Source organism: Poecilia mexicana, unplaced genomic scaffold (genome assembly GCF_051168715.1).
Source record: "Poecilia mexicana isolate PSO_F unplaced genomic scaffold, ASM5116871v1 scaffold_14, whole genome shotgun sequence".
Lineage (NCBI taxonomy): Eukaryota > Metazoa > Chordata > Actinopteri > Cyprinodontiformes > Poeciliidae > Poecilia > Poecilia mexicana.
In genome coordinates, this window is record NW_028263383.1 from 6,409,201 (window position 1) to 6,426,109 (window position 16,909).

Genomic DNA, 16,909 nt, shown 5'->3' on the forward strand with positions numbered 1-16,909 from the left:
CGTTTTAAAGAGACAGAACCCCAATTATGTCAAGGCATTAATTGGTGCTCCACAAGCCTGGTCCTAAAAACCCACTTGCCTGCATAGTTTTAAAGGCTCCTGCACAAATGATTCAAATCATTTGACTGTCTAGTTCTCATGCCATCAACTTTTGTTGATGTTAATGAGCCATCCATTTGAAGTCAGGTGTGCTTCAGGGAGACATTTAAAACATGCAGATGAGTGTGCCCATAGGACAGGGCTGGGAACCGCTGATCCACAGCAGATACAGCCAAAATGTAAAGAATGTGCTCTGCTCAGATGATGGCCAATCACCATTTTTTGCTTGCACACAAAATGATGTGTGAGAAAAATGAACATCACCGCTCTGAACAAACCAACCCCACTGTGAAACATGGCAGAATAATTTTGTGGGGTTGTTTTTGTTTAGCAGGAGACAAGAGAACCTGTAAGAGTTGATAGAGATGGATGGGGCCAAATACAGTACATCCAAAAACGTGGAGGGTGCAAATATCCTAAGACAGAGGCAGAGGTTCACTTTTGAACAAAATGAACCTAAATGGATTGTAATGGTTTAGACTGAAGCATGTTTATGTATTACAATGAAGCAGTCAAAAGATAAAATACATGGAATAACTCTGGAAGGGAAAAGTTTTAAACATTCTCAAATAGTGAAATATATAAATTTGATTAAATTATTGTAAGAATCTGGGAAAAAAAAATCAGAGGAGCTGAACATCCAACTAACCTTTTATGATAAGACCTCACTTTTAATAAAGGATCATGTTATTCTTTTTAACCACGAAGCTTAGTCCAAAAACTTGCACAGGCAGGTTACATATTTCACACTTGAGCATTTATCTGACAAAGCTGAACAAAAACAAATATATAATCAGGAGTTAGGCACAGGTTAAAAGAAGCAAAAAAAAACATTTGGTACAAAAATAGTTTATTAAAAACAAGTTCCTATGGCTGAAATGTTGACGATTTCATGTCCATGTCTTCCATATTGAAAAGAAACCATAGAAACATCTGTCATTTTCCAAACCACTAGGAGTTAAAAACGTTAAAGCAACCTGTATCCGTGGTTCTTTTTGTGTCAATGTGTTTCAGATACGCAAATCACAGAATATTAACAACTATTACCATTAAACCTTAAAGTCATCAGTGACAAAAGCATATTTACAGCAGTGTCCTAGGCAGCGGCCTTCATTTTTCAGCATTTCTGCTTTACACAACTCGGTGTAAAATTATCAGATTGTTGATTCTGGGCTTCAAAATAAAAGAAATTTGTAATGTTATATGGTATGTTTTCAACTGGGAAACTAGGTTGTTTTTTTAATAATACAGTTTTGAATGTGACGTACAACTGTGCTGAAAGGGGACAAATCTGACAATCACCACTTACTCAACAGTAAAAATCATAGAGCTTATAAAAAAAAGAAAAAAAAAGTAAAGCAGGCAACAGAAAGGTGAGGTAATTCAACAATTTTCTTTAGTCTTCTTTTAACATTGATAGCAAACATCTTTGTTTTAAATTTCTCACAAATCAAAATTCTCTTTTTTTACAGATTGAAACCAAACCTGTGTTTTTAGCCATTTGTTTATAAAAATTAAAAATAGCAGCTGAAAATTTGTGAACTTAGAGGGGAAAAATTAGGCATCCTTATGTTTCCTATGACATTTAACTTGCAAACATTTAATATTTGACCACCAAAGTATCCAAAATGTATCAAAATTTTTGACAAAATTTTGTCTTTTTGACAAATCACTGTTTTCTTTTTTCTGACATTTTTTAATAGCTGTTGTTCATAGTTCCAGTTCTGGAAACTATTTCAATGGAAATATCCTAGCTGAATCATGGTCATTGTTCATTTATGTAGCATTAGATTATATTCTTGAATATCTAAAAAATGAACATCTTAATTTTTTACATCGTGTATTTCTCTGATTAGTCATATTTTCCTTGCTTTTGCCTTAAAAGTAAACAAAATAAAAGAAACACTCTTGCGGTAATGTCGTCAAATGCACTTTTGTTTCCTTAGAAATAAAATCCTTTGAGCTAGTTAATTCATAAAATCATTAGATTCTGTCTTTTGGCGGTAACGTCATAAGCAGTGATAAGGAGGAAAGATTGAAGCCACCATTACAATACATTCAATTTAGACTGTTTTCAGTGTTGCAGATTTTAAAAGTGAATCCATAACATAACTAATTTGTTGTTGAGAAGCTCCTTCCTCAAGGTGATGACATGAGAGTATGAATAAAAGTGGGACAACAATAATTTCCCCCATCTGTATACAAACTATTTTAATAAAAAAAACAAGTAAATATCTAACTATTGATCAAAATGAAACCAAAACGCCAGGCCAAGTTATACTCGTAATGTGATGTTTCAACAGATCTGGTTTCATTTGCTTGACAACGTGGTGGGAGATGTGCTACCGCCCAGGAACTGTCAACGATCATCTGACAAACAGTCACTAGTTAGAACTGAGACTATTACAGTGAACAAAACTTTTTTCGGAGTTTCTCTCATTCACAGCAGTCACAGGTTGAAGGTCTATGATGCTGCAGCATCTTTTTCTTCTTTTGTTGCTGTGGACTCATTTTGAGCCGGCTCTTTAGACTCGGAGGATTGGGGATTTTCAGCAGCTGGAATCGGTCCGGCGAGTAAATGTTCTGACTCTTCCTTCTTTTTAGTGGCTTCCCCATTTGGCTCTTTCCTGGTTTCCACCGTAACCAGAGGAGTCCCACCCGGTTGCTCCGTGCTGTTAGAGCTCCGGAATTTGTCCATGTTTTCCAGTTCGGCCAGTCGATCGTCTTTATCCCACCGCGACGTCCTCTCTCGTCGCTCCGACCGTCTCGGTTTGTCTGCTTTGACTTCAGGCGCTCTGGTTTTGTCCCGGCTGCTTCCTTCTCCTCTGCTTCTTTCTCCTCCCTCCGCTCTGCCTCGATCTCTCTCCCCATCGTCACTGCGGCCTCGATCTCTGTCTCTATCAAGGCTGCCTCGCCTCTCTCTCCAGTCCCGTCTATCTCTGTCCCGATCTCGGTCTCTGTCTCTCTCCCATCCGCCCCCACGGGAATTCCCTACATCTTCCTGCCAACCTCCGAGCCTGTCCCGCCCATCCATTTTGTCACTACCCCCTCCTCTGCCTCCATCACCAAAACGCCTTCCCCCTCCAAACCCTCTGTCCCTCTCTCTGTCTCTGTCTCGATCCCAGTCTCTGTCCCTCTCCTGTTCTCGATCCCTGAATCCTGGCCTGTCACCCCTGGGCGGTCTCTCATCCATTTCCTCCTGCCCTTCGAAGCTTCTAGGACCACCTGGTCTTGTAAACGGGGCAGGACCTTGAGGGGGCGGGCCATGTCCTCGAGGGAAGGGACCTCTCATATTATGTGGAGGGGGCATTCCAAATCCTCCTTTAGGTTGTGGGGGCTCGTGGCGCATCATTTGAGGATGTGGCCCCCTGGGTATCAACTGTGGCGGGCCAGGGGGCACGTTGGGGTGAGGTGGTCTTTGCCCTTGGGGTGGAGGGAAACGTTGCATGTGTGACGGCGGTGGACCCTGGGGGCGCTGGAGTGGCATCATACCAGGTCGGGCACCTAGTAGACCCCCAAGAGGGGACTGGATGTTTCCAGGGTGTCCACCTGGACCTGGAGGTCCGACTTGGGGCCCGCCGGGATGTCCGACTTGGGGTCCGCCGGGATGTCCGACTAGGGGACCGCCGGGATGTCCAACTGGGGGACCGCCGGGATGTCCGGCTGGGGGACCGCCGGGAAGTCCGGCTGGAGGACCGCCGGGATGTCCGACCGGAGGACCGCCGGGATGTCCAACGGGGGGACCGCCGGGATGTCCAACTGGGGGACCGCCGGGATGTCCGACCGGAGGACCGCCGGGATGTCCAACTGGGGGACCGCCGGGATGTCCAACCGGGGGACCGCCGGGATGTCCAACCGGGGGACCGCCGGGATGTCCTACAAGAAGACCAACGGGGTGACCACCAGTAGAATTAGTTAGAGGTCCACCTGGAAAACCTCCTGGAGGTCCTGTTGGGAAAACCACAAGCAGTTAAGATTGCTACGTTTAAGTTACTAAATAGCTCAAACTCCATTATTTTGTTTCTTTAGTTAACCGAAGGGAAACAAAATTACTAACCCATGTGCCCCATTTGGTGGTTAAATAAGTTTGGACCCTCCAGGACCTCATCATTTTTCTTGGCGCCCTGACCTGCTGGGTCTTGAGGCGGGTCATCAACGCCACCTTTGGAAGGAGGTATTGGACCGAGGGGCATAGGTCCCGAGGCAGGAAAACCTGGGGATATAGCAGCGAAACCCATTAAGATTCACTTTGACCAGAGTGAAAGACATGGATCCTAGTTTTTAAAACAACTGCAAATAGAAAAAGATTATTGTCAGCTACCTGGGGGCATTTGCAACGGGTTAAAGCCAGGTCTGATGAAAGGAGGAAGGGGAATGCCTGGAGCAAAGCCAGGTGGAGGCATCCCAATGGGACCAGGAAAAACCGGAGGTTGAAGGGAACCCATAGCAACCATTGGCTGTTGCAATGAAGGGACCTGAGAAAATTGAATAAGCAGATAAATCGGTCAGTGCCATGTAAACGTTAGGTAACACTAAGCAAAATAAGCTAAGTAAAACCCATTTTGTGAAGGACTATACTAACAGATAGGGTATGGGTCTCTTACTTCAATTGCTCCATAATTTATATAAAAAAAAGCATTTCAAATATAAAAAAACTAATAATTTCAACTACAACTGTAAGGAGTTATAATATAACCCAACAGGTTTCAACCCCTAACGCGCTTCCCATCTTCCTCGGCGTTGTTAGCGATCTGCACGTGTCGACCAAGACGACAATTTTTCAGGACAGTTTTCTGTCCCGAAATGTTTCAAATGCAGGACATTCCTGAAAACAATGTCCCTTCTAGTTTTGGAGTTATAATCTGAAACACATATTTCCTACCACAGCACCACCTACAGGTGAATGTCGCTGAATATTTGTATCTGAGTAGTGGTGTGGATACTGAAGACGGATACCAAATAAAAGTTGTAAAAAGTTTTGGCTGCAGTACGAGTTCCAGCAGAGAAATATAATAAGAAGAAGAATGGAAAAGCAAAGTAAAAACAACAGGGTTCACCTGAAACATCGTGGATGTTGTCAAATAAAAAACGTTGTTGCGTGATGCGTTGTGGGAGAACTCAAATAAGACATTGTCCAAATGGAGCATTTCTCAGATTTTTTTTTAAATGAGCCCCCCACACTTCAACCAATGATGATCATATTAGACATAAAATGTCTAATAATATCATATTAGACATATGATCATGGTTGATCATATATTTAAGACCTATACGGTGGAGGGATGTGTAAAGCTAGGTGAAAATAAGCAGTTTTTGCATAACAAATTTTGCAATTTTCCAGCGCCACCCAGAGGTGGACGTTGGAAAGAAAACTAGCTAGCCACTGTCAATATTGTGTTTGTAGTTGAAGAAAGGAAATTGTGGATTTTTTTTATGATTTCAAAATTATGAACAATTAAATTTTGTAGCAACGTGGATGTGTGTAGTGATGTTTAATCAGCTATAACATTGTAATTGGGCGGGAAAAAAAAAATTGCCACAATAACTTTCTTTTTGTTTTTTCCTTAGCATATAATGTGACATGTTTCATTTGGCTCAGAGTTGATGGTGGGGGTGAGATTGGATTTGGCTAATGCAATTTTCTTGCTTCCCTGGTGAAAAACATTCCAGATCCACAATTTTTGCACAGCACAGTGGAACATCTGTTGAAGAATCTTTCTCAGAAACTTTGCCCACATCAATTTTTGTTAACGTGACTTTGGTTTCAGAGTTATAAGCTGAAACATGTATTTTCTACCATAGTGCCACCTACAGGCGAATGTGGCTAAATATTTGTATCCGAGTACCGTTGTGGATACTGAACCCGGATACCAAATAAAAGTTGTAATTTTCAGGGTGTAGGGTCCAGTATGACTTCCAGTGGAAAAACATAAGAATAATGGAAAAACAGAGTAAAAACAATAGGGTTTCCTGCTCTGCTGTGAGCAGGCAAACGGGCATGCCTTGTATTGGCCGTCTGCTTGCTCCTGCAGGCTTGAAACCCTAAATATTCTATGTGTTCCTTACTTGTACAGGATGAGAAGCTGCAAGAGCCATCGGTAAGATTTGTGCCTCTTCAGGCTGCTGTTGCTCAGAACGGCCATTGTGTGTGGGTTCCTCAAGGTGGTCGAAGGTCTTTCTCATGCTGCTCCAGTCTGCAAAGTCAGTCATGATAGTAATTATTAAGTAATAAAGCTAACTAAATTTAGCAAATGGTAAACTATAAATTTGGACTGTTTAATTAGGTATGAAGATATGTGTGTGAATTTAGTTTTTTTGACTGTCTAGTCACATTAGCTAAAACAAAATTAGTCTCAAGTCTCAAAATATATACTGAGGAGAAGATGTGTTGTTCTGGTTCAGTCATTTTGAACATAAACATTTCTCCTACATTAGTTGTTTTTCACCTGGTGATAAGGTATCCATATCCAGCATTCCTCCCTCCTTCAGCTCTTCTAACTGGTCCTCTCTGATTTTAGACCAGGGTACGTAGGTGACACCCAGCTCCACATCCCAGTACTGTTTAAAATCAGGCTTTATACCCTTGTTCAAAGCCCAAGCAATCTGGTAGGAAATAATTCAATTTAAATTTGGATTTGTTTCCAGAATTTTTTCTCAGTAGCATATGCAGAGACAAAATAAATAAGACCCACCTTAATTGCTTTCTGGTTAACTTTTGACGATCCTCTACTGAGTTTCTGCAGTGCTCTGTAAGCATCTTGCCTGTGTATCATGACAATGTAAGCACAGCCTCTTGGAGGAATCATCTGAAAAATGACAGAGAAAAACAAAAAAATGGTTAATAACCATATGAGAAACAGTTTTTCCTGTCTGACAAACCAATTAACGTAGCAAGGTCTGTCTAACAATGACGAAGGAATAATACTTCTTAAAGATAACGGCATAAAGGTAAAGTACCTAACAATACAAACATCATCTCTAAGCGCTACAGTCACAGGCACGTCATAATCAACATCTAACAGAGATGTGGTTTATGGGGAAGCTTCTTCAGGATTAATTCAATTTTGTACTGTTTTGCCCTCAGGTGAGGGCACAAAAAATCTAATTGGCCAATATTGACAAATGGGATTTGAATACATAACAGCTTAATTATAGCCTACCAAATAACGCATCCAAGTAGACTTTTACTGCTGTGATATTGCACACATTGAAATTGCACTGACGACAGTTACAAGATGTATTGGACATGAAGTGTTTTACAGTTTAAAAACAAAGAAAAAAAGCAAACAACAATTAAATGCACTAGAAGATACTAAATAAGTAAAATTTCTGGCCCGGGGGATTATGACCTTGTAGGCAATTTTGTCATATATGATTTTTTTTAAAAAGAAAAGTTGTATTTTAATGATTTCTCAGCTGCACTCTATCCAAGTGAGATTGTGAATTTCAGGGATCATTCCTGTTTAAATAAAGTTACAAAAAAAAAACCTTTTAAATGAAAATTTTTAAAAAATTACAAATCTGACTGCCAAGAGGCTTATGGAAGCAGAGTTGTTGTTAGAAAATGTTGTTAAAAGAAATGCAGCTTTATTCTGCTGGCTGTCATTGGTTTGTATGCACTGAACAATCAAAACGAACCTGAAATTATAAAGCTTCTTCTCTGATAGTAAGTAGTTTTTATCCCTGTGGGCCTAACAGAAACCTCGATGTAGATCCTTGCAAGCCTTTCTATGTAAAATAATGTGATATGAGCCGATTATTTGCTCTTTCTGGGCAAATAATCAGGATTAAGTTTAGAACCTTCTGATTACAGCTGCTGGTTGAATAATAAATCTATCTATAAACTTAAAATAAATACAAAGCAGGACCTATGAGTGTCCATTAAGTAACTAAGTTAAAAACAATGAAATTCTAAAATGCACAAATTACTGTTTTAAGATTAAATATATCTGATCCAAATAAATCGACTTACATTTATAGATTCAATCTGTCCAAACTCTTCAAGCAACAAGGCGACGTCTTGCTGTTGAGTTCTCTTGTCCAGTTGACCCACCCACAGTGTAGTACTACAGACTAAAGAGGAAAAATACATCAACAAGGAAGAAATTTGGCAATATTTCTAAAGTTAAAAGATTTAAACAAATTATTTTCATCGCAGGAGGGGAAAAAGGACAAATAAGTACAGATTTCAATCATTCCTGTGATAAATAATCTCCTCCGCAACCTAGGTGATGACTCACTGCTCAGAGTCTCGCTCTTGGGCGGCGGCAGGCCTTTCTGCCGCCGCTCTCTTTCTCTCTCTCTCTCCCGGCGCTCCTGTGAGCGAGAGCGAGGCGAGTGGTGGCGACGATCTCTGGAGCGGGAGCGAGATCGTCTGTGCCTGGACCGTCGGGAGCGGGAACTGGACCGAGACCTTCTCCTCTTTGGAGATCTGTGTAGACAAAGGAAGCTTTGTTTCCAGGAAACTTCTTTTTGGCAGATTCTCATAAAAATACTTAGCATCCATTTTGGACTTTACCTTGAGCCTGAGTGTGACCGTCGACCATGCCGGCCATCTCTCATTGAAGAATGGTCCATATCCACTGAGGAGTCCTGGTGAAAAGATGAAAAAAAATAAATAAATCAATCAATGAATCAGAAGATGACATGCTGCAAATATAACCAAACCAGTTATATTCTTGATCAATATTTAACGTTTATTAATTCACCTTAAAAGTCAAGGAATTAGATTTATGTTTTTCAGGATGAAAAAAAACATAAATCTAAAACTAAACTAAACCTAAAAGTTGTTCAAATCTATTTAAAAGGAAACAATGATTTTGAAGAACATCGCTTCAGGCTGTAAGAGAGATAAAAGACTTTCAGAAGGTACCAAGAAGGCTGTAAGTTTGATTTTCTGGCTTTTAAAGCTCACACTTAAAAATGGGAAATTTTGGCAGCCATTTGTAAACCTTTGAATGTAGTTAAGCACCTACACAGAGCGTACACACAGAGATGGCGATTAGCATCTTATGTTAATCACTAAAATAAGATTCTGAAGACTGTTTCTAATCTCTGTAATGATTTTTGTCTCTTATTTAAATGAAAGGAAAAAGTGTTTCACTGCACCTGGATGACTCTTCCTCTGCTCCTGCTAGAATTAATGACCTCTGATGGCTGGAAACCTACCTGTTGTTGCTGGGCAGCGTTTTGAGGAGGGTATATCCCTGGGAAGCCTGGAAGCCCAGTTGAACCGGGAATGTGGTGCCCTGGAAGAGCGTGCCCCATCGTTGGCATGGTAACAGGGTAGCCTTGTCCTGGCAGAACTACACCAGCCTGCAGCTGGCCGTTAGGAGGCACCGAAACCTAAAGAAGAGATCTGAAATTAATATCCAATACCAATCCTTGCATCTTACATCAGAATTAGATTTGCTCAGATTTTATTCAGTTTTTTTTTTCTTCTCAAAGGTTTCTGTTAAATTGATGAGTAGTAGCACCACCTCATATTAAACAAATATATAAAATATTCCAGAGTGGCAGATCCAGACTATTTAAATACATTCTCAAGATATTTTTGAGTGTTTACCTTAAACAAAATTTAAAATCAGTCAGACCTACTGCACAGTAATTTCTCTCAGTACATCAAAACATTTAATCCACTTGTTTGATAAAGAATGCAATTCTTTTCCATCTCCATTAACTGATGTTCACACCTTAAAACATCTGGTGTAAAAATAAAATAAAAATGAACAATGAAAGTCCAGTGTTACTACCTGCTGTGTGATGTCCTGTGAGAGATTCATCATCTGTGTATTAAAGTGCTCCAGGTGCTGAGGAAAGGCTGGAGGTTGTTGCATACTGTGATAAGAAAAATGCATCATTATTACTCCCCCCTTGATGTTATTTGTAAAGGCTATGCTACTCAGAATGAGGATGGGGACTCACAAAGGGGGCTGGGAGGAGGGTTCATCCTTTTTAGTTTCCTCTCCAGCTTCTGGTTCATCATCGTAGTCAAAACGATCCAGCAACTTCTGAAGGGAAGACAGAAAATCAAGCTGTAAATTCTAAATTATATTCTTTTTTTGTTTGGTTCTGGAAAAAATTAAATAAATACATTTCCAAACACCGGACTCTGAAGTCTTTTTTGTAAACATGGCTGATAAAAGATTTTTTTAAAAATCAGAAAACTGTGCATTCAGAGTGTTGTTGGTTTGTTCATTTGTGACTAATTTAAAAGCCATGCATCCTCCATGACTTTGTGACTATCAATAACATAAAACCCCAGCAAATTACATTTAAATTAGCGGAAAACTGAAAAAGTTCAAGGCGTATAAATACTTTGCAAGGCAGTACGGGTTAGAAAACTTAAAGTGAGGAATGCAAATATCTGTCACCATGTCAAAAGCGGTCTTTTGCTGGACCGGCTGGGTGGAGTGGACGGGTGGAGGAGGCTGAGGCGAGGAGAGGTGAGGCTGAGCAGCAACCGCAGCCAGGCCAGTAGGCGCGCTTTGAACCGGCATTTGAGCGGTCGGCAGAAGAGGCTGAGTGTTGGTTTCAGGCTTAACTGCCTGCTGCTGAAAGTTCTGGAGCATCTGCTGGAGCTAAGGAATACAAAGTAGATTCAGAAGTTTCCAAGATGACAACAGAAAGCAAATGAATGAAGCTATGTCAGGTTTCCACGGGTGTAAACACACCTGCTGGCCCTGCGAAGACTGGAAGAGCTGTGCTACGGCAGCAAAGGCGTCAGAGTTGTGTAGTGGAGGAGCGGTTGTTGGGGTGGAGTTGGCTGTTACTACGGTAACAGGCTCTTTGGCTGGAGATGGTGGTGAACCTAAATGATGAGACAGTCGGGAGTGTTTATAGGTGGCACAAACATGTTTTTGAAGGTGCGAATGCTCATTCAGAAAAAAATACAACTGTTTCTATAATGTGGGATTTAAAAAGGACTTTAATTACAACTCACCTGGCTCTTCTGTGTGTGTGATGGAAGCAGCACCACTGCCAGAACCTGCAGCCATATCCAAGAGCGGCTGAATAACCTCAATCTTAAACACTCCGTTCTTCTGCCACAGGTTCAAAACCCGCACAATCTTACTCTACAAACAAAGAAAAGAAAAGAGATGAAGCATCATTCCAGAAATTTTCCAGCCTTTCAGAAGATTTTTTTTTTCCCATTCTTACCCGGTCCTCTATGGGACAGAGACAAAGGTTCTCGAAGGTTCCTGTGATATTTTTGGTGAACCTCGGACCAAACACGTCTTTGTCTGGTCCGAACTGGTGCCTGGACTGCCTCACAATGGAATCAACCACATACAAGCCAGCAACTTTATACTCGGGCTTACACTGGAGGAATCAAGACCAAGGAGACAAATACCTTTAAATTACTTATGATTATTGAGGAAAAAAAATGCTTTTCAAATACATTTGAAACAAAACCAGACTCACCTTTTTGATAAACTTTTCCACAATCTGGACCACGTGTTTGTAGAGCTGGGAAAAAAAAGGGGGTCAAATGAGTGTTTTCAGCTTAATGGAGGCTAAAAGAAATGCAAACCAATTTTTAAAAGCAGAAAACATGAACACAAAAACAGCACATGAAAAACTGTTACTTACTTTCATAGCTTTTATGGCTGATTTGGTGATGGAGATCATCTTTGCTCGAGATATAGGAGGCTTGGAGTCCATCAAGGAGAATAACTGCAGAGTGGAAAAGATAATGAAAGGATGAGATGGAAAATCATGAAACAGCAGAATGCACAACACCAAATGGAGCAAAAATAAATGAGTTTCAGGTCAAATACTTATTTTATTGAAGTACATCTGTTTTTCCACATAAAACACTAATAAGGATGTATTACTTTACAGACAAATGTGTTGGACCTAACTGTAATTAAACTTTCTAAAATAGAAATTTGTTTCCTTAAAAATCTCTTATCTGTTGCCATTATTCATTACTATGCACATTTTTTTTTATATTTCGTGTGGTGGTTTTATCAGGTTTTGTCAGAAAACGGAGACAAATATTTTTTTATTATTATTATTATATGCTGCCTGAAATGTTTTAAAATGAAATAGAAAAATATTCCGAATTTAATGTACTGTTAAACATGGCTCTCAAATGAAAGAAAAAAAAAAACAATCCTGAGCTACCTGGGTCTGAAACTATCTGTTCAGTTTAGTGGGTAAGATTTGTACTGATACTGTAATAACACAGTTAGCCAAGAGCCTGAATGAGTTTCTCACTATATAATATCAATGAGATAAAATATCAGGGATTCCCCCTACCAGATATTCTCAAAAATAATAACAATAATAATAAAAGAAAACAGAAACAGCTTAATGGGAGCCATCAGTGGTGCTACTTTAGATTTCACACCAAAACCGTCCATGTTTCTCACAGCCAGAGAGTTTTCAAACACTTACATTTCTCTGTTTTGTAAGTGAGGGAAAGAGGCAGTAGTTTCGCTTAGGCCTTCCTTGCCATGTGCAATAGGTGGGGGAGGGGCAGTGCTGCATTATTCTACACTCCATGCAGCCTGAGAAAACTTAGGTGACACAAACCTTTTCTCCAGCAACTCATTAACAGGACTTTGAACCTCTAGGATGTCACCACTGAATGTTAGAAACTGTAACATTTTTAAATCTCAACATACCTTTAAACTGTCCCTATTCACAGTCTGCAAACTAAATGCCCAGTATATATTGTCTTGTCTCACCATCTTTTATCTTTTTCTACTAACTTGATTCACCTTTAAAGAGATAAAACCCAAAGCAGGAGAGCAACTCTAAAACTGGCCACTGTAAACTGGACTGGCTAACCAGGTTTGTGCGTATGCGCTTCATTCTGTTTTTAAAAAGTTTTGGTTACTGATTAGAGTTTAACTCAGCTATACAGAGAGCCCAAAGCAACCCACTTGTTGCTGAGCACTGCCAGTCAGCTGGCTGAAAGAAGGCACCAATACTTTTTCCTTGTGTTCCTTTTGGAAATATAGTCAGAGATAAAAAAAAAAAAAAAAACAGAAAATAGAAAAGTAAATAAATGTTATTCTGTATAGAAAATTACTCCAACTGTGATTGTGTCATTATTTTATTGTTGATTTTCCTGGCTTAAATAATCAGAATTAAATAGTGTAATACATTTTTGTTTAATTACTATGGCATCACAAAACAGTGATACTTCTACACGTTTCTGTGATATCGTGTGAATCTCAAAGTAACTGTAGCAGAGCATAACTAATAAAATCCTGATTTTAGAGTAAAAGAAAATCATTATAGATTTCTTTTTCATAATGAACGCCTCTAAAAGAAGAGATCATCTCATACATCATCAGGAAGCAAAATAGCCAGGTAGAAGGAGATGCATAAAATCTGACACACAAACCCACACTTTCAGCATCACATGACAGAAAATAAAGTCTATGATTTGCCCTTTTAACCATGCCCTAGTATTCTTGCAGCTGTAATTTTGCTTCAGGAGAGACAACAAATACTGCAAAGATTGTGAAGATCGCAGGAATGGCAACAACTTCGAAGCTAAATATTTTGCAGGATGTCAATTTGAGCCTCAATAACAAATTAAGTATATGGGCTCCAGCTTTGATAACCGTGTTAATGTAAGGCTTACTGAGTGACAAACCCTGCAGGTTCTGACTGGGCTTCCAACAGCATGAACAGGCCTCATAGAAACTTACCGTGTCTGCTCTTTAAGAAACACCTCGCATGTTTATTATTCCAAATGATCAACAATAAACCCCTGTAGGCCTGCAGTCCGTTTGCATGACCACGTTAACTGGAGAGTATGTTTGCTAATCGTACTGTTACCAGCAGCAGTGTTTGGGACCAATTCACTCCCATTAGCATCACGGAGGATCCTGGTACCAATGTTTACTCTGTTTTCTGACATAACCGAGTGGCTTCTTATTGCACTAGAGTAAGATATCCTGCTATTCAATGTAAGACCACCCCAGTTGATGAAGGGCAACACTAACATTAACCCAATTACAATAACACCAAGAAAGTCCAACGGCTAGTAGGCCCCCTCGTCCGACCTGCTCGGTTAGCTACACAGCATCACAGCACTGCTGTGACCACATCCACCAGCCACGGTGACTTCAGATTCTGAGCGAGCCCAACGTGCAGCTTACCTCCTGGTTAAAGGCGTTCACGGCCTCCATGATTGCCAGATGCACCTGGCTTCTCCCTTAACTCCCGAAATCCTGGTCAAAACGATGTTTATTCCAGGAAAGGACGGAACAACATGTCCGCTCCCCGGTAGCTAACGCCAGTTAGCCTCGCGTTGGGTCGGCGGGCACAGCAAAGCATGATGGGATTTGGTGCTGTTGTTCTAGGGTTTGTCCACTAGGTGGCAGGGTGCTTCCACTTACTGTGCTACCTGAAAAAAGAAAAGAATATGAATAATTTTAATAGTTTAATTGTAAGTTCACTTAGCAAGTTTTTATTTGTCAAAAATGGTAGGGGTAAAAGTATGCATTTGCCTAAAAAATTAAAACAATATAGTGTCTCCTGCTGAGAACTGAAGTCCTTCTTTGTGAAAATAGGTTCAAGAAAACGGCATATTTTAGGAACCAAAAACATAAATAACTTGATAGGAATATACCAAGAATGACACAAGTAAAGGTTTTAGTATTAAAGTATAGGTGTAAACCTTAGTATTAATGTACTTAGTCTAAGCCTTATCTATATAATTTTCAAGAAAAGCCAAGAAAACTTCACTGCTCTGACGTTTGTAATGTTTAGTTCAGAAAAAGTAAACTTCAAGTACACTGCCTCATTTTTAGCATGAAATAATTATACTCATAGTGCATTAGTATAAACTGTTTAGCTATAATCACATGGTTGATCATCTAAACTTGGCAGGCTAAGCAAGAAGAGTAATAATCTGAGAAACAGCCAGTAGTAGTCAGAGAAACACTCTTTATTAATATGGGAAAGATTCACAACTCAAGTGGGAAAATCTGCTTGACAACTTTTAGTAGAATGTTTAGGAGAACCAACCTCTATTTGAGGGTGGATGGAAAAAAGTCACTGCCATTCTGGAATTAGATTACACTAGATTGTATTTTTGAGCTATCAGAGTAAAGGCATTGAATTAATTTTCTTGCTGCCTTTATTTCTAAAATTTACTTGAAAATCTTGTTTACTATTTGTTTCACTTCACAATTTTGCATCTATTTGTCGTGATTCATCACAAAAAAATCCAATTCAATTCATCAAGGTATGCAGTTACAACATGCAAGATGTAAAATGAATTTTGCAAGGCACAGTATTTGCTGTGAAACCAAACTGTTACAGGAGAAATGGCTCCAGATGCACTAGTGCCACAGTTCCCCACAGACATGAATGCAAACGATTTTGCGATCTCTGTTCCTGCAACACAAGGTCTGTGTTTGTGGATGCTCCTCACAGCTGTGACTCAAAAACAGAATTCACAAGGATATTTTACCCATGCAGCCTGAAATCCAACTCACAGGGTGATAATGGCTTTTACAGCAAGAACTTTGATTTATTCTGTAAATATCAGTATCTAACTCTCAACTTAGGAAGCATCTATTTTTTACTGTTCCTTCTATAAAATTTGCCTTCATCTGCTTTTGAAAGTAGATCTGCCTGTTTAATAGTCATCTTAGAGTAAGGTGTTTAAAAAGCTACACGAGACACAAAAGACGTGCAGAAAATTGTAACACATTTTACCCCGTGGGAAGATCAAATGCTCTGTTTTAAGGGCTAATGCAGGTCTAATCGATGAGATGCTTGAGGCTCTTGTGTCAAGACAATTACAAAACGGATGTAGATTGAATTTCAGCAAGACGTCTGCGCTGCATTTTATTGTAGTGCAAAAAGTCTCCAAAAGATGTCGTACTTGTACGCTTCATATCTTTATTATGTCTAGAGTGAATTATCAAGAAAGCATGGTCCAGCAGTCTTGGAAAAAGCAGCATGTGGTTTAGAATTGCTAAAGCCATTCTGTTTAAAGATCGAAATTGAAGCATAGCTACACACACACACACACACACACACGCACACACACACACACACACACCCACACACGCGCGCACACCCCCCCCCCCACACACACACACACAAAAATCTAATAATATACAACATTTGAAAATAAAGTAAATAGATTTATTTATTCAATAAAAAATGTCATTAAAGCAACCGTTCAAGTATTTGAGACTGATTAGATTTACTATAAAAAAATAAAATGTTTTTTTCTTGGCCGAAGCTTATGATGAGTGGCCCCTCCCTGTTCTCCTTTGGGTGATTAAAAATGTTAATTAGGCCGATGAACCTCATAAGTAAACAAGGTGAAATTATTCTCTGTTTGTCTGCTGAACTCAAGTAAACATCCAAAATAGATAGGGTAAATTTAATTCAAGCTTAATATTGATTCTAACTACCTTGAAAAAAAAAAACTTTATTTATTTATTTTTTATTATTATGAAAAGGGCGGATTCTTAACGCACAGAGAGATGCTTACAATAACTAAAATGCCAACCCAAATACATGTTAGTATAATTTTTTTACAAACCCTATGAGCTCAAATGTTGATTCTGTAACAAGTCACTTATCAGGGTTACAAATACATTCTTTGTTCCTGCACATGTACAATGTGAGCCCACACAGCGGAGCGGCGGGGCGGTGGTACCGGTAGACTTGTTGTTCCCCGTTGTCCGTACACACACTCCACCCACCCTGCGCTGATTGGATAGAAAAGTACCCCCGCTTCCATCACGGTGTTTCTTTTTTCACCCTCACACTGGCCAGGGGAACGCCCATCCACAGGACCGGGAAAGTCACTTCAAACTGA

The 16,909-nt window shown here is 39.8% G+C and overlaps 1 protein-coding gene across 2 annotated transcripts; it reads right to left on the reverse strand.

The window, feature by feature from the left end:
* Positions 1–932: 932 nt before the first annotated feature.
* On the reverse strand, positions 933–14,402 carry scaf4a (SR-related CTD-associated factor 4a). 2 transcript variants are annotated; one of them, XM_088012698.1, is made up of 19 exons: positions 14,223–14,402; positions 11,692–11,775; positions 11,524–11,568; positions 11,260–11,421; positions 11,042–11,174; positions 10,773–10,909; positions 10,473–10,679; positions 10,024–10,106; positions 9,852–9,936; positions 9,268–9,444; positions 8,618–8,691; positions 8,340–8,530; positions 8,072–8,172; positions 6,792–6,905; positions 6,546–6,702; positions 6,166–6,293; positions 4,421–4,574; positions 4,157–4,312; positions 933–4,047 (listed from the first exon to the last, which is right to left on the reverse strand). In XM_088012698.1, the coding sequence occupies exons 1-19, from the start codon at positions 14,250–14,252 to the stop codon at positions 2,564–2,566; spliced, it is 3,702 nt and encodes a 1,233-aa protein (XP_087868824.1). In that variant the 5' UTR covers positions 14,253–14,402; the 3' UTR covers positions 933–2,563. The 2 variants fall into 2 exon arrangements, with proteins under 2 accessions (XP_087868824.1, XP_014823577.2); XM_014968091.2 differs by having other exon boundaries at positions 10,024–10,109.
* Positions 14,403–16,909: the final 2,507 nt, after the last annotated feature.